At 49.5% G+C, this 25,228-nt stretch overlaps 1 protein-coding gene across 3 annotated transcripts in view; it reads left to right on the forward strand.

The window, feature by feature from the left end:
• The window catches only part of CCDC88B (coiled-coil domain containing 88B), a 1,445,666-nt gene that overhangs the window by 149,572 nt on the left and 1,270,866 nt on the right, over positions 1-25,228 (forward strand). For all 3 annotated transcript variants that reach the window (XM_069645149.1, XM_069645150.1, XM_069645151.1), the window contains exon 3: positions 22,688-22,781. In XM_069645149.1, coding sequence (XP_069501250.1) covers positions 22,688-22,781 — 94 coding nt within the window. The remainder of the gene's footprint in view (positions 1-22,687; positions 22,782-25,228) is intronic.

Below are 25,228 nucleotides of genomic sequence, written 5' to 3' on the forward strand. Positions count from 1 at the left end.
AGACTTATATCCATGCTGGCTTTATTGGACTCGGGAGCGGCATGGAATTATATGGATGGCACTTTGCTTCAAAGATGTCTGTCCCACTAGTGGATTAAGCCAGCGCCATTCTTGTGGAAGTCATCAATGGTACACCACTGGCACCTGGGCCTATCAAATAACACACTGCACCTCTCCATGCTCTGATTAATGGTCACCAAGCGACGATTGCCCTTGCAATCATAAGAACGCCCTCCTAGGGGGGCGTGGCTAGGCACCATGACGGTCGATCTGGCTCTGTGAGAGCTCTCGGCCATGACCACACGCGCAATGTATTATGCACCAGTGAAATAAGTTTCCCGTCACTAATCTCCGACGCCTGCGACGGCGGAATGGCTGCTGCACACACTCATCCATCTGTGGGCACGAAGAGCGCGCGAGAGCCAGGATCTTACCGAGTGTTCCGGAGTCGGTATGCAGTAGTCATGGCGCTCTCAAAATGGCACCGTGCTGACGGGTGAGCCCCGTGATGTTGACCATACGGAGATTCACTGAGGATTGATCCTTGCTCCTCCTGCCGAGCCCTGCCGACAGCTCTGCACAACTGCTGTCACCGGGAGCTCCGAGAACCAGCGCCACTCCAGGACTGCCCCCACCATACCATCGCAGGCTGGGCAGTGGAGCTTGCTCCCAGAAGGGGGACTTCTGCCCTCGTGCGGCCTGGGAGAGGACCGGACACCACAGCAGCAGACCCTGTAGGGGCTCCTGATTGAGCTCCCCTCAGGACAACAACACCCTCTGCAGCGTTGCTTCGGGTTCCCCCGGGACATCCCCCGGCTCCAACAGCATGACCCCTCCCAGGATTGAAGACTGTGCAAGAGGGGCTGCCGAGCCGCGAGGCAACCAAAGCCATCCGGCAGCAGCACACTCCACCTCCAGAGCCCGGACGCTGCAGTGCGGGTTGGGAGAGGACCGGACCCCACAGCAGCAGACCTCCCGGTGGGGCTCCTGATCAAGCTCCCCTCAGGACAACAACACCCTCTGCAGCGACGCTCCGGGTTCCCCCGGGACATTCCCCGGCCCCAACAGCATAACCCCTCCCAGGATTGAAGACTGTGCAAGAGGGGCTGCCGAGCCACGAGGTAATCTAAGCCATCTGGCTGCAGCACACTCCGCCTCCAGAGCCCAAACGCTGCAGCACTCATGGGCTAGCTTCGTGACGAGGAGCCGGGGGAGAGAGGTGGCACAGCCCTAGCTCCTTTCCACACCGGGCGAGAGCGCACTTCAGCCCTAAGAACACTGTCACCTCACTCTGCGGAATAAGGTAGGGTGGCACCTGCCACATCCTCACGTGTATGCCTTTCAGAGCGGGGATGTTCCCCTCGACTGGCTGCAAGCAACTCTGCAACCCCCCTGGGCGACACAGTTCCACCTCCCAGCCGTGGGGAACCTAACCAAAAACTCAAGGGTGCTTCACCCTAACCCTGAACAAGACACCTCTAGCGGCCTCAATTGGGGGCAATCACCCCCCGCAGCCACCCCCCGCTTCACTCCCCACTCTGGAACCCTCCACCCCTTCAGATTCACGCAAGCACCTCCAGCGGGGGATATCAAAGCGGGGTCCGGGTCTCCCATCAAAGTCAGGAGCCTCCCCACCACCCTCCTCCAACCCCCCGCACACTGCTCTGCCTAGCCCTGAGGAGTTGGGAGACCTGGTGCTCTGCTCCCCTTCCCCGTCCTGAGAGAGGGGCCCAGGAGTCGGAAGACTCAGCAATCCCCCAAGCATCCGGACTGCTCTAACCTAGTGGGGGCACCCGGGCACTTCCAATTAGCAAGCACCCTCACCAGGCTCGACCCCATAGCCCGGAACCCCGGAAGCCTACTCCAGAGTAACAAAAGCCAAGGCATCAATCCCCCAGGAGCTCCCGCTGGAGCTGAGAAAACGAGTAGACCACAATGTCCAGAACTCCAAATCAACGAAACAAGCAGACATAGCCACTCTGCTGACAGCAACCATGGCGGAAAAATAAGAGGGGGGACCGTTGCGACAAGTTGTGCCAGGCCCTCCCACTGAGCCCGGTCCAGCCTCTCCGGCACAAGCAGTCAGTAAAGTGGATCTGCAGGACCTCCTGGCAGCTATCACTAAGGAATACCAAAAAGGAACGGAGGAACTGAAAAGCAAGATATCAACCCTTGACAAGCGGGTGGGGGAAATGGAAGTCAGGACGGAGGAGATAGAGACCACCCTCTACGAGCAGAACCTTGAAATTGGGGTAGGGGCGAACAGAATCGCGGCGCTGGAGGCTAGATGCGACGCCCTCGAGCTCAAACAAGAAGACGCAGAAAATAGATCTAGGCGCAACAACATCCACCTGAGGGGAATCCCGGCAGCTATCTCCGATGAGGACATAAGGGCCTACGTCAATGACCTGCTCTGCTTCATCATAACTCTCCCAGACGGCGCTCTGCTAGAACTCGACAGGATGCACAGGACCAGAGCCAAGCAAAATCCTAAATCGCCGCCGGATGTCCTTGTGAGGGTCAAAGAGGAAATTATGCGCTAGGCCAGAGGCTCGGCCTGCATACACTTCTGAGATGCCGCAATATCTTTATACCATGACCTAGCATCAACCACCCTGGCAAAGAGGAAAATCCTGAAGTCAATGACCAAATGGCTCTGTGAAAGGCAAATCTCATACCGATGGGCTTCCCCACCGCCCTGGCCTTCACATGGGAAGGCAAGCCTCGACTCATTTCCTCCCCCAAGGAGGCGGAACGCTTCATGAACCCAGAGGGTGAACCTACTTAGCCCGACAAAACTACCCTCAACACGGAGGAGGAGAAGCGGGGCACCCCATATGCATGGACCCAAGTCGAAAGACACCGCAGACTGTGGGGTCCCTACACCAAAAACAAGAAAAACCCCAATGGACGAGGCAGGGGGCAGACCTCCTCGACATTTGAACCCACTTGGCGCCCAGGCTCCCATCTGCCTCAAAGTCCACAGAACACTATAGGCATCGAGCGGGTTCCACTCTAACTAAAAACGTGTAACTTCCTCCAGGGCCCCGAACAGGCCCACTATAGAATAACTATTACTTCAAGCAACGCCGGAGGAGCCTAGCGGAACAGGGCGCCAACCCACATCTCGGGACTCTGTGCCCCGTGGAAGCCCAATCTGCAACTACTGACTGCTTCACTGGCCGAATCGGAGGCACGGTTGCCTCTCTTTGAATTGGCGTGTTGTTCCGGCCGCCTGCCCCGTTGGCTGAAGGCTGGCCCGTAAGTTTTATAATGTTTTTTGGGGGTGGGGGGACTGCGGGGGGGTGGAGGAAAGGGATGGGAAGAGGCGATCCAGGGAGGGCGGGACACCACAGAGGGGGAAAAAGCAAGACGAGTCTGAAACACGTCCAATGGAAGCAACAGAACTCTCACCCATAAGGTCCTACGATGGGTTCCCAAGATAAACTACTTACCCTAACAACCTGGAACGTGCAAGGTCTGAATGCCGCAAGGAAGCGGCAATCAGTCGAACACAGACTTGGACAACTCGGGTCAGACAGTGTGTGCCTCCAGGAAACTCACCTCCTAGAGCCAGACGAAAAGCAAATCAATTTCTGGCGGTACCCGAAATGCTACTTTGCATCAGCGAACCAAAAGAAAAGAGGGTTGGCCATCCTGCTCAGTCGCAACTTGCCACTATCCAAGGTCTCAGTCAAGAGGGATCCAGAGGGCCGATACCTGCTCCTAAGGGGCCTCCTGGTAGAACTGCCTATCACCCTGTTGCTGATATACGGCCCGAATAAAGAACAAGGCTGTTTCCTCCGGAAGCTCTTACCTATCATCGCATCATTCTGTAAAGGCCATCTGCTGATAGGGGATGACTTTAATCTCCCCCCGGATCCCAATCTAGATAAAACTCTCCCGCCAACAAGGGATGACTTCGCCAAAGCCCTAGTTATGGCCGAGTTCCTCAGGGAAACAAACACCATCGACATGTGGAGGCTACGCAACCAGGGAACGAGGGACTACTCATTCTTCTCTCATGTCAATAAAGGATACTCGAGGATCGACCTGCTACTGGCCGCAAGCACACTGGCCCCCTCTGTGGAGGACATCCAAATTGGACATATTGCTATCTCGGACCATGCTCCGGTCACCCTAGGCCTCCGGACACAGAGGCTCCACTCCCCCCCCCAAAGGCAGTGGAAAATTCAAGATCAGATCCTATCCGACGTAGCCATTAGCGCAGAGCTGGCAGAAGCACTCACAAACTACTTCAACGAGAACACCACTCGAGATACCCCCATGGCAACGGTGTGGGACGCAATGAAACCTGTCATCCGGGGCGTCCCGATAGATGCTACAGCTAGGCTTCGCCGGCTCAACCTGCTCCAGCAGAACCGATTGGAAAAGAAGGTGGCAGACATGGAGAACGACCTCAAAAAGCGTCCAAACAGGACCCTAGGGCGAGAGCTTAAGAGAGCGAAAACAGCTTTGGAGATGCACCTGGTGGACCGGGCGGCTAGAGACTTACAATACACCAAACAATACTATTACCTTAATAGCAACAAAGCAAACCGTCTCCTAGCGCACAAACTGAAGAAGTTGCAATCGAGAAACCAGATCCAGTGTCTGGTCGACGGGGCCGGCATCCTGCACCACACAGAGGCCGAGAAACTCGAGCTCATGAAACAGCACCACGAGGAGATCATGAATGGGCCCCCAACAGCAGAACCAATCATCTTGCAATGCCTGGCCTCCGTTCCAAAAGCGCCACCCCACCCATCGATGGGAGCCCTGGAACGCCCGATCTCCACAGAAGAGGTGGGGGACACGATCCTTGCTCTGAAGAATACGTCCCTGGGGCCAGATGGGCTATCTACGCAATTCTACAAGAAGTTTGCCTACATCGTGGTGCCACACCTGGCAACCTTATTCAATTAATTCCAGTCAACCGGTTCCATCACTGCCTCTATGGAAGAGTCACTAACTGTCCTCATACCGAAGCCAGGGAAAGACTGCACACAATGCGCATCATAGAGACCCATCATGTTACTAAACAATGACGCCAAATTATTCCCCAAGATCCTCGCGAACAGACTGGTCCCAATCCTCCCGGACATAATCCATCCAGACCAAACAGGCTTCATCCCAGGCTGTGGCACCCAGGACAATATTCGAAGACCCATTAGTATAATTGAGTCAGCCAACAGGATAGATGCCGAGTTGATGCTTCTCTCACTAGACGCGCACAAAGCGTTCGACATGCTTAACTGGGGCTACATAAAAGAAACCTTACTCCACTACGGATTCGGCCCGAATTTCGTAAAATGGGCAATAGCTAGCTACCAGAACCCCCCAACATCACTGAGGCTGAACGGGGCCAGGTCCGACAAAATTAAGATCACCAGAGGCACTCGCCAGGGGTGCCCCATCTCCCCTCTTATTTTTGCACTCTCGATGGAGCCATTCGCCAGCAAGATTCACTGCAACCTGGAGTTCAAGGAAGAATCTTACAAAGCGGCGCTATACGCCGATGATGTGCTGCTAACAATAACCCATGTGGACGAATCTATGGGGGCCCTGTGGCAGGAGTTAGAAGAATTCAGAAAAGCCTCAAGGTTCAAGATAAATATCTCGAAGTCCAGAGCGATGGGCGTCAATGTGCCGGGAAAACTCAAGGAGAAGTTACAAGCTAAATATCCGATCCCCTGGGCAAAGATGCAAATCAGCTATCTGAGGGTTCAGATTCTGAACAAAACTGCTAAAATATACAAAGCAAACTTCCCTCTGCTCCTCAAAGAATTAGGGGACGACTTGAGCCGCTGGCAAAAACAAGAAATTTCAATGTTCGGGCGTATTACGGCACTGAAAATGAATCTAACCCCGAGGCTGCTCTACTTCAGTCTCTCACTTCCAGTCACCATCAGGAAGAAAGCGATCCTAAAACTGCAGGGCGAAGTCCTAAAGTATGTCTGGGATGGAAAGAAACTGAGAATCCCGAAGCGCATCTTACTCCGGGGACCCACAATAGGTGGCCTTGGGGTCTTAGATGTAGCCAGGTACTGCCTTGCAGCCCAACTTGCCCCAGCCTTTACCTGGAGGTTAACCACCAACCGGCCCCGCTGGCTGAAATTGAAAGAGGATTGGAGCAGGTCCCCACTAGTGCGCTCCCACACATGAAAGAACTCAACCTTCCAGGAGATGAAAACCTGTTGCCGGTGACCAAGAACACACCGTCCAGCTGGCTAAAGGCAGCATGCTTATGGAAATGCAAGAGCGTGACAGGGCCCCTCTCCCCGACCTGGGATAACCCAGACTTCTCACCAGGCTGGACTCCAAACAACTTCGCCACATGGAAGTAGGGCGGCCTGAGAATCATGGCCGACTTCTTCGAAAATGGTAGCCCACTGAACTTCGAGGACTGCAAAACTAAATTCCAAGTCCCAGAAACTGAAAGATTTCGATACTCCCAGCTTAGACACTGGCTATAGAGCGTGTCCAACAAGAAACTCGGCAGCAGAGAACTAATGGCCTTGGAATGCACGCTGACCTCGAATCTCCCCAAGGGAAAGTATCTACACTATACAAGATACTGGACCGAGCCAACACAACCAAAAAAGAGCCTTACATGCTGAGGTGGGAGAAGGATATAGGCAGACCCATCGAACCTGAGGAGTGGAGCCACATCTGGACCCAGGCGTACAAGAGCTCCAAATGTACGACAAACAAGGAAGGAGCATTCAAAGTGTGTTACAGATGGTATTACACCCCTGAGATTCTGAACAAATGTAACCCGTCCGTCCCCTCAGCCTGCTGGAGAGGATACCCCGACCTGGGCTCACTGTTCCACCTCTTCTGGTCCTGCCCGAAAGCCACCCAATTTTGGAAGAATGTCTTCGAACAAATTAAACCAATAACAGGTCTCACGATCTCATGGGACCCGGGAATAGTCCTTCTGGGATCCACCGGGGATGGCCAATTCCCATTATCCGGCCACATGGCGGACCTGTGCTCCCACCTTCTTACAGCCGCAAAGATATCTATCGCCAGACTCTGGAAAAACCCTGAAGGCCCGGCTACCCGAATGTGGTGGTCCAAATGTTTGGAAATAATTGCGGCAGAAAAAATCACAGCCATCAGGTTTGGGAATGGACCAAAGTTTGAACAGATCTGGGCTACTTTCCTCGACTACGCTGAGCGCTTTCCAGGGATGGCGAGGTGTCCGCCCACCCTTCGCTGGATGGGGAACCAGGCCTGAAAGATCGAACCGAAGGACGCCAGGCAGGGGCAAACACAGCCTGAGCTAGAAAGCCAACCTACAGGCCACCTCCCGAACCGGCCCCTAAAGCCCTGCGAGGCTCTATAGAGGGTCCCCAGCAATATCAAGACGTTCTCCCTTGGACTACACCAGCTATGACAGACTCAGCCCCTTGTCCCCCCTGTCCTCCTACTGCTCTCCCTCTCCTAAAATGCCCTTTTGTTAACCGTTCTCCTTTTGTTCTTACTCTGTTCTCCTCTTCTTTCAATCATATGCAAGCTTTAACGATGTGTTGACTATGCCTCACTTACCCGCTTGTATGAAAATTCAAATAAAAATAATTTTGAAAAAAAAGAAAGCCCTCCTAGCCAATTGGTTTGGGGCTTACACAGCATAATCCATGTATTAATTGGAAAACACGTACCCTTATCTTCGGATCCAGTCTGTGTACACGCTACTGTTGTGGTAACCCAACGGGTGTCCCCCCCCCCGCGGGATGCTTAGATAAACCAGGGCTCATAAACCAAAGGTAGAGTCCTTCGATAGGACTCAGAGACTCCAAACCCATTGAGAACCCTCGCAGTGTGCGCACAGTCCTTAATGTCCCTGATGTCTAGTCATAGTACCAGAAGGTATAAAGTCAACCAGAAGCCATACCCCTATCACCACATAGGCCCTATGACTGCAGAATATATTTATTACCAGAGAAACAAATTCCCCATGGGAAAATGTACTCCTTGACGAACCAGGAGTAAGATGTTTTGTGGGCATACCTGAATGAATGTCTCACCAGTGGATACATCACACTATCTAAGTCTTGGGCAGGAGCCCCTTTGTTCTTCGTACCTTAAAAGAAAGGAACTTTGCACCCATGTATCAATCACTGTGGGCTGAAAGACATCACTTGTAACGATCGCTACCCATTACCTCTGATGAAAGACATCCTGGAATCGATCATGTCAGCAGCGGTCTTTACGATATTGGATCTATGAGGCACGTATCACCTCCTATGCATTAAACAGTGCGATAAATGGAAGACAGCCTTTAAAACATCCTTGGGGCACTTTGAATAACTTGTAATGCCATTCGGTCTCAGCAATGCACCAGCCCTCTTCCAGCGCTTCATGGATCACGTCTTTTCAGATATCATCTGCCATTTAGTATGGGTATACCTGGGCGACATCCTGATCTTCTTTCCCCTTTGGAGCAACACATCTGTCACGTTAGCGAGGTCTTACAACTGTCAAAAACTCACCATGTCTGTTCCAAAGCAGAGAAATGCCTGTTTCACCAAAACTGTCGGGAGTTCCTGGGTTTTGTGATCTCGGACTAAGGTATTTACATGGACCCGCGCAAAGTACAAGCCATCAGCACCTGTAAAAGCCACGACAACATGAAAGCCACTCAACGGTTTATCGGCTTCCTCAGTTTCTATCAGCGGTTAATTCCCAACTTCTCAGAGCTGTCAACTGACTTAACCAGAATCATCTGCCTGAAAAAGAAATTCCTTTCAACTTCTCAAGGAGGCCCTCACATCAGCTCCTATTTTGCTACACCTTGACGATGCCAAGCCATTCTTCGTGGAAGCCGATGCCTCAGGCGTTGCCATAGGTGTGGTACTCCTACAGGAAGATAAAGTAACACACATAGAACATCCCGTTGCATATTATTCATGCAAATGGACTTACAGCGAGTGTAATTATGCAGTGATAGAGAAGGAACTGCTAGCCATCAATGAAGCACTTGAGGAAGGACGACATCATCTACACGCCACTGTACACACAGATCACAGAAGTCTTCAATACGTATGATCACTCCAATGCAAGAACAGTCGTCAAGCAAGTTGAGGGATTGTGTGCAGTCCACCCTTTACCGGAAAAAGTATCAATTTTCCCCAGATGACTTTCAGCCCACTGAACTCACCAAAATGTGTTAGCATTTGTGTCACTATCAAGCAGGACTGGGTCGGGTCACTCAGGTATACCAGAAGATCATCCTCAGTGCCTTCTGCCCACCTAAACCCAGTCCAAGCACTACTTTGTCGGAACCATCAGGCAAGGGATTCAATCGCCAGGGCGAAGAGAAGAGGGGACAGAGGACATCTCTGCCGTGTTCCCGTGCCGTGGGAAGGGTTCAGAGGACCATCAATTCACCATCACCTCTGCCTGTGGGTCTGTATACAGCAACTGCACCCAGCCCAAGAAAGCCTTGCCAAACCCCATACGCCGCATGGTTTCCCAGAGGCTATCCCATCTGACCGAATCAAATGCCTTTTCAAAGTCAATAGCGAGCAGCGCAAGAGGTGTATCTAGGATAGGGTTTCACTCCAGTAATAGCTAGAGTCGTCGTATATTCATTTGTGTTGATTTTTGTGGCATGAAGCCGCATTGATCTGGGCGTACCAGGGAGGAGATAACCCGTTGTAACCTGTTGGCTAGGAGATTGGCAAGGATCTTAGCCTCCCCATTCATCAACGATATGGGCCTATACTAAGCACATCGTTCTGGGGGTTTGCTCGATTTAGGAATAACGACGATTGTGGCCTTACGCAGATCCGGCGGGAGGATGCCCTGTTCGCGAGCCCTGAGGAACATTTTATGAAGGGGAGGTGCCATCTTTTCACCACCTAGTTTGTTCCAGGTTTCGACTGGGAACCCATTGGGACCCAGTGTCTTCCCAGTTTGCAGCTGAGCAATGGCTTCAGCATTTTCATTCTCGGTAATTTCAGCCTCTAGTTGAGCCTTCTGTTGCTCGGATAGGGCTGGTAATGTAATACCGTCTGGCAAGGAGAGGTCTGCTGGGGAGGGTGGACTACGGTAGAGGGCCACGTAAAAGCTAGCGAAGGCCGCACCCTTTTTGCGATCCAAATGGATCCTCTCATTATCTTCATTTACAATCGCTCTGACATGCCGCTGGTCCTCATCCCTTCTCTCCAGCCAAGCCAGCAACTTGGTTGCTTTGTCCCCATGTTCATAGATCCGGGTCCTACATTCTCTGTGCGCGTGTTTGGTGTTATCTAACATAATATTGCAAAGGTATTCCCTGGCTTTTAGGAGGAATCGGTGCGTCTCCAGGGCTGTGTGTCGTCAAGCAAGTTGGGCCTTTCTCGTTTCCCAGTACGACTTTGTTATTACTTGCATCCCAAGCGGGCATAACATCAAAGCCGATGCCCTATCATGTTGCCAAGACATTGGCATCAGGGAAGAAATCGAACCTAAATCCATCCTTCCATCCAAGCATTGTGTCAATTCGGTCCAACCCTGCTTTCAGAATATCTGTGAAGAGACGACCGCAGACCCAGTGCTCTCCTCTATTCTACAAAATCCAGACATCTGTTACCAAAACGGCTCCTCCTCCACCGTGGGAAGCTGTACATACCCACGCCTGTCCTCTGTAACCTGGTATTATCCAGCTTCTACGACTTTAAGGTGGGAGGGCTTTGAGGTCATAAAGCTACAGACAAATTGTTTACCAAACATTTCTGGATGCCCGGTTATGACCGTCAAGTCTGTTCCTACGTAAGGTCTTGTCCTGTTTGCACCCAATCCGAGAGCACACATAACAGACCCGTTGGACTGCTGACCCCTCCGAAACTGCCGCCGAATCCCTGGCACTCTATAGCAACTGACCTTATCGTTGAGCTAGCTTGCTCTAAAGGAAGTACATGCATCATGGTTGTGGTTGACTGCAACTCCAAGCTAGCTCATTTTGTCCCATTTCCAGGGATACCATCTGCTCCTCACATGGCACAAGCCTTTCTCCATCACGTTGGCTTCATGGGCTACCTTAGGAAATCATATCTGATCGAGGTTCTCAATTCTTATCCCGTTTTTTTTTTTGCAGCTTTGCAAACACCTTAGAGTTCATGTGTCACGCCTCTCTGGAGACGTTGTTCTTTGTGGCATCGTTGGTCTCATAGACGGCGGATTTTGGCCATTTTTACTTACAAGATGGCCGCCGCAACAGAAGGCGTGGGTCTAGACGATGCACAGCCCAGCACCACGGAAGCTCTGCCCTCCTACTCGGGATTCGGTTTATCTGTCCCTCTTGGCAACGCACGGATGTGTTGCTACTCTTCACAGACAACGCTACGTAAGTTCGCATCTAGAAACACCTTTCTAATAAGCCTTTCCTGCATGCAAAACTTGGATTCATTGCGCCTAATTCTGTCCTTCGTTATTTCCTGCTTTCAGACTCTGCCTTTCCACTCGACTCCTTTCCTACCACGGAGACTCAAGCCCTCTCTCTCACACACCTGTTCTTCGGCTCTGTCAAGGAAACCGGCGAGCAGACTGCTAGGGAGTCTCAGGTCCCAAATTCCTGTACGAAGGATAGTTGTCACAGGAACTCCAAGATCCAAACAGCGAATCTAAGTTGACACATTTTCTTCCGTTATTCAAAATTTAGGGATTCCGAGTTCGGTCTACAGACCTGCTCAATCAACACATACTATTGCTGTATGTACTTCCATGCGCTTCTTTCAGAACTTGCCAGGTAAAGACCCTGTAATTTTACACTTCCTGTTTACTCTATACTCTGTTCTGTGCTTACAAACTTCTGCACTCAAATAGGTGATTACCAGAAGTCATCCCTTCCAGCGTGATACCTCTCCTAATCCTTCTTAAGGGTAGCTTCATATATATTTACCTTAATTTTCCTATCATTTACTTACCCTCAGTTAACTTACCAAACTCTCTTCTTCTTCCGTCAAGACCGCTTTCCACCAGTCTTCACCTGAACATTCGCTGCACTGACAACATCGATCCTGCAGCCGCTGACACAGGGTTTTCTTCCCCAGAGGGTTTCCCTGAGACCTTTCTTCTCCTGTGGTCTTCTAGAGGTAGGGGAAAGGGTTTAGGGAGGCTTTCATGCTCATCCCCCTTTTGGAAGAAATTCGAGACAGAGACAGAGAGAAATAGAGGAGAGGAAGAACACTATCGGTGAGTCCTTGGGGTTGCCCTTCAGTTACCAAACTTTGTTCTTATCACGCATTTATTATAGTTAGCAACGCCCATTTATATAAATCTGGGATTTCCCAGAGACTGAACGGTTACCTCAAGCTTCACAGTAGTTATCTTCACGGGAACTAATGGCCCGGCCCAGCAACAACAGTTAGTGACAGCAGTGCAATCTTTAACTGCTGAAGTACAGGCATTAAAGCAGGAGAACGCATTTCTCCAACAACAGGTGGGGAGAGTTCCTAGCTGTTCCGAATTACCACCAGGCCCGATTCCGGGGGGTTTATATGATGGAAATCCTCATAAACTCAAGGCTTTTATTGAGGCCTGCACAGTCCAATTTTCATTTAAGACAGCATTTTTTCACAATGATCGTGACAAGGTAGGACACATGATAGCTCATTTAACAGGTCCTGCCTTGGCGTGGGCTACGCCACTAGTTACCACAAACAATGCTCTGCTGGATTCCTATCCCGCTTTTTTGAATAGCCTTCGAACAATGTTTAGCCGAGAGGAAATCACAGTTTCAGCCCAGGAGCAGTTGTTGGACTTTAGACAAGGATCACAGGATTTACTGTCATACATCACCACTTTTAAACAGCTAGCGGCCGGAACATCTTGGGCGGATGATGCGCTGATCACGTTAATCCGCAGAGGATTAAACGAGGAGCTAAAGGATGAGGCGTCCAGAGTCCCTAGACCTCCAAATGTAGCAGAATTGATAACGATGGTTATGCAGATGGACTATCTGTTGCAAGAAAGACTCAGAGAACAACGCCAAAATCGTCCCATGAGACAATCAACGACGTATCCTCCCAGTTCAGTGAGAGCCCAGACCGATGAACCTATGCAGATAGGAATTACAAGAGGCAGACTCGCCTCGGAAGAACGTAACAGACGTCGAGTCAAAGGGCTGTGTATGTATTGCGGAACCAAGGATCACGCAGTCCAAGATTGCCCTATCACCCCTGTTAAGAGACAGGGAAACGCTCCTTCCCAACCGCTCGGGGAACCACGGCTAGGGAGTCAGTAACAGGTTCCTCAACAGCATCCTTGCCTTCTCAAGTAACAGATATACCCGATCTCCCTATGATTGTCCTACAGGTCTAGATTGAGTGGGGTGCTTCAGACTCCATATTGGTTCCTGCCTTGATTGATTGCGGGGCCGCAGGGAATTTTATCGATACCCACTGGAAGACAACTCATAAAATACCGTGTTCAGCCAAATCCTTGGCAATTCCGGTAGAATCAGTAGACGGTAGTCCGCTAGTTTCGGGTCCCATCAAGGAACAGACAAGACCAATCCAGATGAAGATCTCATCCCATCAAGAAACCATCGTATTCGATGTTATCCGTACTGCACATTATCCCTTGATTTTAGGATTACCCTGGCTCCGAGCCCATAATCCTTATATTAATTGGAAAGCCGGCACAATCTTTCTAGGGTCGGAACATTGTCTGACTCATTGTCTTTCTGATAGAGCACTTGGTTTCCGTCCTACAATCTCAGTCCAAGAAAGCAGTTGCACAACCTCTGTGCTAAATAATATCCAAGAAATCCCCCCGACTACCGGAAGTTCCAGGCGGTATTTTCCGATTCAGAATATGTTGAATTACCCCCACACCGTAGAGATGATTGTGCCTTGGAACTCGTTCCAGATGCACCGATTCCCTTTGGTTGCATGTATACACTGTCCACACGGGAACGAGTAGTCCTTAAAGAATACCTCCAGAAGAACTTACGCAATGGGCTCATTCAGGAATCCACCTCTCCAGCAGGGGCTTCATTATTCTTCATCCCCAAGAAGGATTCAACGGAACTCCGACCGTGTATCGATTATCGGGGGTTGAATAAGATCACGACCCCTGATCAATATCCGATGCCTTTAATACCGGATATTCTTGAGGCCGTTAAGGGAGCTACAATCTTTACTAAACTGGACCTCCGCGGTGCGTACCATCTCATCCGCATACGCGCTGGCGATGAGTGGAAAATGGCTTTTCGTACTCCTTTGGGGCATTACGAATATAGAGTAATGCCATTCGGCCTATCTAATGCCCCGGCTGTTTTCCAGCGTTTTATGGACCATATATTTTCCGATATTCTTCTTCACACAGTCATTGTCTATTTAGATGACATTTTGGTTTTCTCTACTTCATCCACTGAACACGTGCATCACGTAAAAGAAGTCCTGCAGAGATTGTCCGAGAATCATCTTTTTTGCAAATTGGGAAAGTGTGAATTCCACAAGAGCAGAGTGGCTTATTTGGGGTACATATTATCAGCCTAAGGCATCGCTATGGACCCAAGAAAGGTCTCAGCTATCACTGAATGGCCTATTCCATTGTGCATCAAGGATCTGCAGAGATTCTTGGGATTTGCGAAGTTTTATAGACGCTTCATCCCCCATTATTCAGAGGAGATTCTTCCTATGACTGCACTTCTTAAGAAACATGTCAGATTCCATTGGTCAGAAGAGGCCCACAAAGCCTTTGAGAAACTCAAGAGACACTTCCTTACTGGACCCATACTGATTACTCCTGACCAATCCAGAAGGTTCATTGTAGAATCGGATGCATCACATCATGCTTTAGGAGCCGTTCTGCTTCAAGAAAATGGACAAGGGGTAGAATGTCCCGTGGCCTATCTATCTAAAACGCTCTCACCTTCAGAGATAAACTATTCAGTTCTTGAAAAGGAACTTCTGGCGATCAAGAGAGCATTTGAGGACTGGAGACACCTACTACTGGGGGCTAGACATGCTATTGAAGTTCGAACAGATCACAGCAATCTGCGAGTCTTACAATACTCGCAGACCCGGAATAGCCGACAGGCACGTTGGGCTAATTTCTTTTCCCCCTATGAGATAGTCTTCACCTTCATTCCAGGAAGAGTTCATCTTAAGGCAGACGCACTGTCCAGAAAGGATTATAACTCTACAACCCCTTTCCGGTCGGAAGCCCTATTTCCACGAGCAAGATTTTTACAGGTGGTTACAACATTTCTTCAGTTGGTGGCTAATTCGACCTCTCAACTCCTCCAGCTCAATCCCCAATTTGTGGCCACTTGGAAACGTACTCTCTCCCAAGGGTGTGCATACAGGGATAAACAACTGTTTATTCCCTCGAGGAATTGAGAAGATTGGTTCTACAACTCTGCCACGACTCCAGGATGGCTGGACATAGAGGCGTGGCAAATACCAAGGAGTTGGTCCAACGTCATTTCTGGTGGCCAGAGATGGCTCATGACATACAAGATTATGTTTCCGCCTGTGCCATATGTTTACAATCCAAGTCCCCTCGTTCAGCCCCATCGGGTCTTCTTTCAGTAATGCCTGTCCCAGATGGTCATTGGCAAATGATATCAACAGATTTTGTATTTGAACTGCCTATCTCTGACGGTTGCACTGTGATCATGGTGACAGTAGACTATTTTATGAAAATGGCTCATTTTGTTCCTCTTCCTCGAATTCCCACAGCGGCCCAAATGGCCAAGATCTTCCTTTCACGGATATTCACGCTTCATGGCCTTCCTGAAACAATCGTCTCAGATCGTGGGCCTCAATATACGTCGCAATATTGGCAGCAAGTTTGCAAGAGCTTGAACATCTCCCGAGCGTTAAGTTCTGGTTTCCATCCACAAACAAACGGCCAGACGGAACAGTTAAATCAGACTTTGGAGGGTTACCTGCGCTGTTACATCTCAGATTCACAGGACAATTGGTGCTCTTTACTACCCTTGGCAGAATTTGCCTACAATAACTCTCGTCACTCCGCTCTGGGTTCCAGCCCTTTCTTTTGCTCCTACGGTTATCACCCTACCTGTTTTCCTACTGGTCATGCTTCATCGTCCCGGTTTCCAGATGTGGACAACCTGCTCAGGACTATCCAGGCGGGACATCGTACAGCTAAGACATCTCTTCTGAATGCTCAGAGACATGTCAAACGCTTTGCGGACAGACACCGCACTCCAGCACCACAATTGGTGCCAGGTGATTTAGTGTGGTTGGCTTCCCGATTTTTACCCCGTCATTTGGTCCCTTCCAAGTTGTCTCCTAAGTATTTCGGTCCTTTTCCTATACTGCAGCAACTGGGTTCATCTGCCTTCAGACTCAAGCTTCCCCCTTCTTTGTCCAGAATTCATCCAGTATTTCATATGTCTCAGCTAAAGAAGGATGTGATTGATCGGTTTTCTAGATCAAGGAATGCTCTCCCTCCTCCTCTTGCCACTCCTATGGGTCCTGAATATGAAGTGGCTGGCATCTGTGAATCTCGCCTTTTTCGGGTTCGTCTTTGTTCCTGATTGATTGGAGGGGTTACTCTCCAGCTGATCGCTCCTGGGAACCTGCCTCAGCAGTTCATGCTCCGGCGCTTGTTAGCCGATTTCTTTGGACACATCCTGATAAGCCGGGGGCCCCTGCACATTGGAGTGGGCATACTGTCACACCTCTCCTGAGACGTTGGTCTTAGTGGCATCGTTGGTCCCATAGACGGCGGATTTCAGCCATTTTTACTTCCAAGATGGCCGCCGCAATGGAAGGCGTGGGTCTAGACGATGCACAGCCCAGCACCAGGGAAGCTCCGCCCTCCTACTCGGGATTCGGTTTATCTGTCCCTGTTGGCAATGCACGGATGCGTTGCTACTCTTCACAGACAACGCTACGTAAGTTCGCATCTAGAAACACCTTTCTAATAAGCCTTTCCTGCATTCAAAACTTGGATTCATTGCGCCTAATTCTGTCCTTCGTTATTTCCTGCTTTCAGACTCTGCCTTTCCACTCGACTCCTTTCCTACCACAGAGACTCAAGCCCTCTCTCTCACACACCTGTTCATCGGCTCCGTCGCGGAAACCGGCAAGCAGACTGCTAGGGAGTCTCAGGTCCCAAATTCCGGTACGAAGGATAGTTGTCACAGGAACTCTAAGATCCAAACAGCGAATCTAAGTTTACACATTTTCTTCCGTTATTCAAAATTTAGGGATTCCGAGTTCGGTCTACAGACCCGCTCAATCAACACATACTATTGCTGTATGTACTTCCATGCGCTTCTTTCAAAACTTGCCAGGTAAAGACCCCGTCATTTTACACTTCCTGTTTACTCTATACTCTGTTCTGTGCTAACAAACTTCCGCACTCAAATAGGTGATTACCAGAAGTCATCCCTTCCAGCGTGATACCTCTCCTAATCCTTCTTAAGGGTAACTTGATATATACTTACCTTAATTTTCCTATCATTTACTTACCCTCACTTAACTTACCAAACTCTCTTCTTCTTCCGTCAAGACCGCTTTCCACCAGTCTTCACCTGAACATTCGCTGCACTGACGACATCGATCCTGCAGCCGCGGACACAGGGTTTTCTTCCCCGGAGGGTTTACCTGAGACCTTTCTTCTCCTCTAGTCTTCTAGAGGTAGGGGAAAGGGTTTAGGGAGGCGTTCTTGCTCATCCCCCTGTTGGAAGAAATTCGAGACAGAGATAAATAGAGGAGAGGAAGAAGACTATCGGTGAGTCCTTGGGGTTGCCCTTCAGTTACCAAACTTTGTTCTTAACACGCATTTATTATATCATGATACCATCCCCAGAGTAACGGGCAGAAAGAAGGGACCAACCAAACCATGGTACAGTGCCTACATTATTTCTCTAATGCCACTCAAGACAATTGGGCAGAACATCTGGATATGTCTGAAGTAGCATACAACAACTTTCGACACTCAGCTATACGATGCAGTCCGTTCTTGTGTACCTATGATATACATCCGAAGTTGATACCTTTTCAGGCAGTCACCGCCCGCTCCATCCCATCAGCTAATGCCTTGATCCATCAGACATAGGAGCAGCACCAGAGGGCCGGGGAGGCATTACAGGATGCTCGGGAGCAGACCAAATGATGGGCAGACCAAAGGTGGACTTCTGAACCGGACCTGAGGATGGCTGACAGGGCGTGGTTGTCATCCAAGAATTTTCCCTTACATAACCTACCTACCCATCAAATTAATTTCATGCTATTTGGGTGCCTTTACCATATGCAAGGGCTTGTGCACTGTGATTTTCCTTACGATTGCCCTTTGCTTGGAAAATACACCATATTTTCCAGGTTTCCCTGCTTAAGCCATACATACCTGATCCATACAGGCGTTATACCTGTCAAACCCACCTGCGGTGCTCCAGCACCTTGGCGCCCCTGAGTTTGAGATGCAGGATATTTGTGACTCACATCAGAAGGGTTTGCTTGTACTTCCTGGTTGATTGGAAGGGCTACTCAGTGTGTGACAGTTCTTCGGAACCTGCTTCTCCCCCTTGGTCTGGGATTTCTTTCTTCGCCATTCGGATACGCTCGGTGCACCTGGCCTCCCACGGAGCGGGTATGGTGGCACGTGTTGCACTCCCCATAGTCCCGCGCCCCTGTCTTCACCTGGGGTTCGCCCTCCATCCTGGCACCTCTGTCCGAGGTGGTGCTGGAGGCGGGGCCTTCGGGTGCTCGGGTTGCTCTGGATGCCGCCATCATCTCTACGGTTCACATGTGCATGGGACCGCCTCCCGGCCTTCGTGCATGCACACTGTCGTGGGCGTCCCGAGTTGCCATGTCAACCCTGCCCGTGTCCCCAGCCTCGCTCCCACGCCATAGGCTCCATAAAAGCAGCCTGGGGACACAAACCGGTGCGTCTTAATGCTCCGCTTGTGGTTAGGTCCTCCTGACCAATCAGTCCATGTCCGGGCCTGTTCCTTGATCTCCTGTCCTTACCCCCACCATGACCTTCTCCCTCTGGTCTGGGTCTTCCTTTTCTGCCCCATGACTTCATTCTCCATGCCCTGCTTTACAGGTGCGGTTACCTTTGAGTCTTCTCCCTCCTGCTGTTTCCAGCCCTGTCCCTGGCCTCATTTACTAGTTTTTCCTTCCTGGTCTTGTTCTGGGTTCCACCCCTCCTGTGTACCTTCTGTGTTCCCTTGCCTACCCAGGATCGTCTGATCCTGCGATCCTGCTTGTATTATTACCTCTCTTCAGATTATCCTGCCTTACTGACATCCTGAACATCTTGGCTTCCCTGGTCACACTAATCCAGGGAAGTTGGCCATGACATGGGGAGTGGGCATGAAAGCACCCTGTCTCACTTCAGGGGAGTTTCCGGTCTGCTTCTCGTTTGACATCAGCAACTAGTCAGACCAGATCCGGTATCCCACAGCATTCGACAGATTCCAGGGGCGCAACGTCGACAAGATGCCGAGTGTGAACTTCCCTTTAGCATCTTCTCTTCCAGCTTTGCCAAATTTATTTTGATATTGCTGCAGGAACCAAACCATTATTCTGGGCAACCAATGGGGTGGCAGTCCATAAAGGCAATGGAGTCCTGGTGTCCCGTGGAAGGGACAGTTCCATTACCCACCATTTTAAAACAATGGCCATTGGTAAAGTGCACACACTTGCACAAAATGAAGCCATTGCATTTTCTTGCAGATGCCCGGTTAGAGTGAATATAGGTGTTGCAAAGCTAATAGTGCCTTACATTTTACAACTACACAAGTGTATTTTACAATGGGAGCTCTGACTCCAGCAGCAAGCATACAAGAAAAGCTTTTCAATGCCTCTTTCACATATGCTTAAACTTACCCTTGAGAGGTTCTGACTCCTGCTGGCAACATACAGTGAACCCCTTAAGTGTCTCTTTCTCAGATACTTGAGACTTCAGACTCCTTCACTTACATGCAAAAAATGCTCTGATGATTCTTCTGCGTAGTGCTTGAAAAGTTCTGACTCTTGTAGGCAGCATTCAAACGAATTGCTTAGGTTGGCTTTCTCAAATGCTTGAAGTGTCCAGATTCCCATAACCAGCACGCAATGTGTCCTAGCTATGTGGTGTTCTGGGTACTCTCAAGTACCTCCCAAACAGAGCCCCAGCATGCAACCGTTTTGCTCCAGGTGTTGGTTCACCAGCATTTAAAACTATAAAGTATGTTTGAGCAAAATACTAGACCTGTAAGGTTCCACGTGGGCAGTCAATTGATGGTGCAACTCCCAACCACAAATACAGATTTAACATTCAAAGTTCAACAGCCGGACCATTGTATATAGGAACAAGTCTACCATATCAATTGGTCAAAATCATGGAGACAGAACAGCAATCCTAATCGTATTGCCCCGCACATATGGACGAGAAAAACCCATGTCTGCAGACTCCACAGTCACCTCAATACCCGCAAATGTATATCCAGCTCAGAAGAGGGATTTACATGTTTCCCTACATCACTTCTCTGATGTTTTTTCGGACCTGTCCCCACAGGTCCAGATGTTTTTTCACTACATCCATACGTCCCCGGAGGAAGTCCACCCATTTCAGACCCTGTGAGCTACGATAAACCATATGAGAAGAGATTGAAAAAATGCTAAAACTGAAAGTCAATGAAAGATCCCAATAGTCAGCAATGCTCTCCTATCTCACTAGACGAAAAAGCAGATGGAAGTTGAAACGTTTGCATTGATTTCAGAAAAGGAATATAACTTTACCAATTCAATGCCTACTCTGGGCCTCGAGTGGATGAATTAATTGAAAAAAACCATGCCTTCTCCTATTATATCAATTCCTGATTTAATTAAAGGATATTGGCAGATTCTGCTGAATCCAAAAGACAAAGAAAAACAATTTTTCCCCCAAAAGGGTTGTTTCATTTCACAGTGTCTCCTTGCAACTTCACAAGGCTTTGGTTACTTTTCAAAGAGTCATGGGCGCAAGCCTAAATCCTCATCGTAGTTTGTTAACGCATATATCAATGACTCTGTGATATACAGGTGATCTTGGGAAGAACATATGGGGCATCTCAATTTGATTTGTAAGACCCTGGGAAAAGCTGGATTGACAGCAAAGACCTGATGAAACTACTGTCAAGTTCTTAGAATTCCAAGTGGCTGTCGGGCTGATTCAGCCCCAGTCATGAAAAGTTGAAGCAGTTCAAGGATAGACTGCGAAAGCATACAATTAGATTAAATCTACACGAATTGTGCTGTTTTATAATTTATGCAGAATCAACCACCCCCTAAGCCTGCATTTTGAATCGCATGTGATGTATTTCTACAAATGTGCAACTCTTGTTTGGATTGTTCAAGGCATGCCACTTAAGCTCTACTATTTCAAGTGAAACTTGCAGCCAAGCACTGAATAGAGCAGCTGCTTCAGTTGTCCCCGGGGTAAACAGTAAGGTAAATGCAGCTCAGATCTTTCTCACTCAGAAATAGGCATATGGACTTCAAGCTTTCTTATCTACCTTACATCAGTTACATCTATCATGTTTACATGTACGTTGATGCCGCCTTTGCATGAGTATTGCTGGTAAATTGGTGCTCATTCTTGATGCAGCACAATATTCTTATATAACTGCAAACTATAGGTATCAAGCTGTACATGCCCTCCCACTAATGGTGTCATATATCATGCATGTCTCTATTTTGTTTCAGAATAGGGAGGTTCTCTTTTTTGTCCCCGCAGTAAACAGATTGTTAAGGATTACATTGCTCTGTGTACATGGTAGAGAGATCAAAAAATGTTATGGGCCTCTGTAGCCGGCTGTGTAAGCTGCAGGCTTTGTGGGAAGGCTTCTTGCCTCAGCTCCCAGTGTTAAATTAAGTATTTAATCAGGCAGTAGAGGCTAACAGCTCATGTAGTAATAGTCACGTGATGGCAAGCCCTCCTGCTTGCATGTCCTTTGAACTGGCCTCATTCTCTTACTCAAATTCTTGCCTGTTAATGTAAAATGTAGTGAACAACTGCAAGTGCCAAAACTGTTGGTTTTTGCGACTGCCTGTTTTCTTTTAAACAAATATTTAGACTAGGGAGGGATTTAGACTACATATTCCTTACTGCTACATTCACTGCAAAGATGCAACATTTTCCACAGCCACATTTATTTGTAAAACAGGCCCTTTTACAGGCTTGTATACAAGCCAAGCAATGCTCATGCACTAATTGAATCAGGCTTACATTTAGGTGGGTACATCGTAGCACCTGAAATTACTTGGGCTGATTAGGGAGGAGGCAACTGTCATGTGTTTCCACTGGGAAATATGTGCAACTTTCAACTTTCAAGAACTAAAAGTTAGCCTAGCGTAACTTTCAGAGAGAGGGGAACACATTGTCCTCTCCAGAGGTCCACAGTACTGCTGAAGGAGATCATGGAGATGGATTAGAGTGGTTGATACTCAGTGAATCTATTTTGCCGCTTATACTTGTAGAAACCAGTTATTATTTGCGTGCCAGTACCCCATTTTTGAAGGATGGAAGGGGCCAAGATATGCACATGAGTAGGAATTAAACCTGCCAAAGAACACTAAGAGAAGGAGGAGCTCACAATGTTGCTCCTCCCCCTTACCCACACCCAGGGCCTTATGTAGCTTAGCATGAAGCGGGTCACCCACTCCTTTTCTTCCCTCCCTGGTACATGTATTCCCAATTTCCCCATTGGAGATACTATTACTCATCCTCATTTTTCCTCTGACAGTGACTTCAACCCAAGGGTAGTCCAGATGAACTCAAGGAACCGGGGCAAGCACCAACTCTTTCTCCTGCGCCAGCACCTCCAGGCCTTCTACCAGGTAAGTGAGAGGTGTGTTTGCATCCTAGACTGTGAAGCAAAGGGAAGCCAAATACAAAAGGGGTGGGAAGATGTTTCTGCCCAAGAAAGATGAGCTCAAGCTTCAGAAGGGAGAGTCCAGATCATCAGAGCGATGAATCAGGAAACCAAGAGAAGTGCACATGGAAAAGCAAACATCAGGGAGGAGAACCCACCTCCACACAGTGTAGGGCACAGACCAATAGAGTGTATGATCCAGCTACAATAGCAATAGGAAACCAAAGCTACAGAAGGGTGAGCCTATTTACCAGACTAAGTGTCCACTCCAGCAAAGCTGTTATGCTTCACTCGCTCATTTACATAATGTAATTATTCCAAGGTGCAGCTCGCCCCCTCCCAACACTCCTTTCCACAATGAAGTTCACACAGAAAAGAAAACAGGAACAAGAGCACCAAACAATGTTACAAGCCATAAGTAGAGATGCTTGGGCACTAGGCTTAGACTCAACTTTGCACAGCACTGGGATATTTCTGGTTAGGTTTGAGTTTACTTGCAACAAGGTCACGGGAAGGGGAGGAGTTGCCCACACCTCGTGCTTGGACCTGAGCGTAGTTGGGCCAGATACCTTGCGCTTAAAGGAATGACTTCACATTCTTTTTTGCAGAGGGTTGCGTGTATTTTATTTACGTGCATTAAGTGGTCAGCCAACCCGTGTTTCGTCCTCTCAGGGTTCTTTATCAAGGATAGTAAGTGAAGTCTCGTTGCAAGTTTGTGGGTCTGTGTGGATAGTCAGCTTTCACTGCTTGTCGTGTGGTCTGACCACTGCTTGCCAGACCACAGGACAAGTAGTGATAGCTGACTGTCCACACTGACCCACCAACTGACAATGAGACTCCACTTACTAGCAACCCACTGCAAATAAGAATGTGAATGTTACAAGTCATGCAACTAGATTAGAAAGTACTGGACAGAATCAGGGCTCTCACTATCTCTGAATAGAGAAAGCACACTCTTGCTGTCAGTAAATGGAGAAATCACACTTCTCCAGCATGGGGTCTGGAATGGATTCACATGCTCATGAATTCCCCGTCGTCAGGCTGGGAATCCTCGGTAAAGAAAAATCAGTATCAGTTTTGTTTCTGATCTGTCTTTCGTAGTAGTAACCAATCACTGATCTCTGCGTCATACTGACCACAGCCAATGACTGCCATCTCCCTAAGCCCCGCCTCTGGCAGCCATCTTCAGATTTTTACCACACGTTCAAGTGTTGGGATCCTCGTGCTATTGCTCTCGAGCTTTAGTGCTTTTTTCGTGCTTTTTCTTAGGAAAATGTTCTCTTTTTCGGTCAAAAGAGCCTCAAGCTCACCGTTTCTTTATCCGATCAACGGGGACCCGTGTCGGATTCTTCTACGCCCCTCAAGGGTGGAGATTTCGTCGAGCCACGCTTTTGGAGGACTCCAGAAGTTTCTCAGGCCCATCTCGATCATGGCCCAGGAGAAGGGAAGCTCGACGCCCGGAAAGCTGTTCAGGGTCTGCCCTGGATGCCAGCTTCAGAATGTCTTTAAGGAGGACGAACACTCCCTTTGCCTCTACTGCCTGCATGAGGACAAGACGCACGTGGAGAAGGACTGTGCGTTTTGCGGCAATATGTCGGAGCGGACCATGAAGGACCCCCATCTGCGTCTCGCCAACTGGCTGGAAGGGAAGAGCCCGTCAGGCGAGAAGAAGAAGAAGAAGTCCGAGCGGTCTTCTAAGACCTTTGAGGGCGCTCCGGCAACGGGGGTCCAACAGAAGGCCAAGCACTGCGAGTCCGCTGGCACCGGTAGCGCCGAATGGTCGGGCTCTACGGGCGCCAGGCAGGGCGCATCCTCCCCGGCCAACGCTCTGGCTCGGGTAAGAGGAAGGCCGAGCACCCAGCAAAGCTCCTGGAGAGACACCGGATGAGCTCGAAGGCCCCATCGGAGGGGGAGCGAGGCGGTGACCCTCCCCCCAAGGAGAAGGCAGTGAACGCACCTAAGGTGGTGAAAGCCTTAATCCACCCGGCCAAGGCCTCTATCGAGACAGTTGCGGCGGCCCTGGCTCAGCCTGTGGAGGCTACACCAGTGGTGGCGACCTCGGGGCCCAGAGTCTCCCTGCCACCGCGAGGGAGTCCTCTTTCATGCCCATCAACAGGACCCCCGTGAAACCTCCGACGGAGAAGAAAAAGGGGGGGCAGGAGGTCGTCGTGGATTCGGCCTCAACCTCTGAGAAGGAGCTGATCGAAGTCTTAAGCCACGGCGTTGGCGTGGAAGAAGACCAGCCCGTCAGGAGGGACCCCGACGTAGGAGATGACGAGAACGTCGAGGGCGCCGACGGGGCTCCTGCCCGCCCGTCGGACTCCCCTGAACCAGTGCCACAAGACAACTCGCAGCCATTTTGTTGGCTATACAGTCCTTATGCTCGGAGATAAGGACGAGATTGCCATTACC

This window comes from Ambystoma mexicanum, chromosome 2p (genome assembly GCF_040938575.1).
Source record: "Ambystoma mexicanum isolate Mex_15411 chromosome 2p, UKY_AmexF1_1, whole genome shotgun sequence".
Classification (NCBI taxonomy): Eukaryota; Metazoa; Chordata; class Amphibia; order Caudata; family Ambystomatidae; genus Ambystoma; species Ambystoma mexicanum.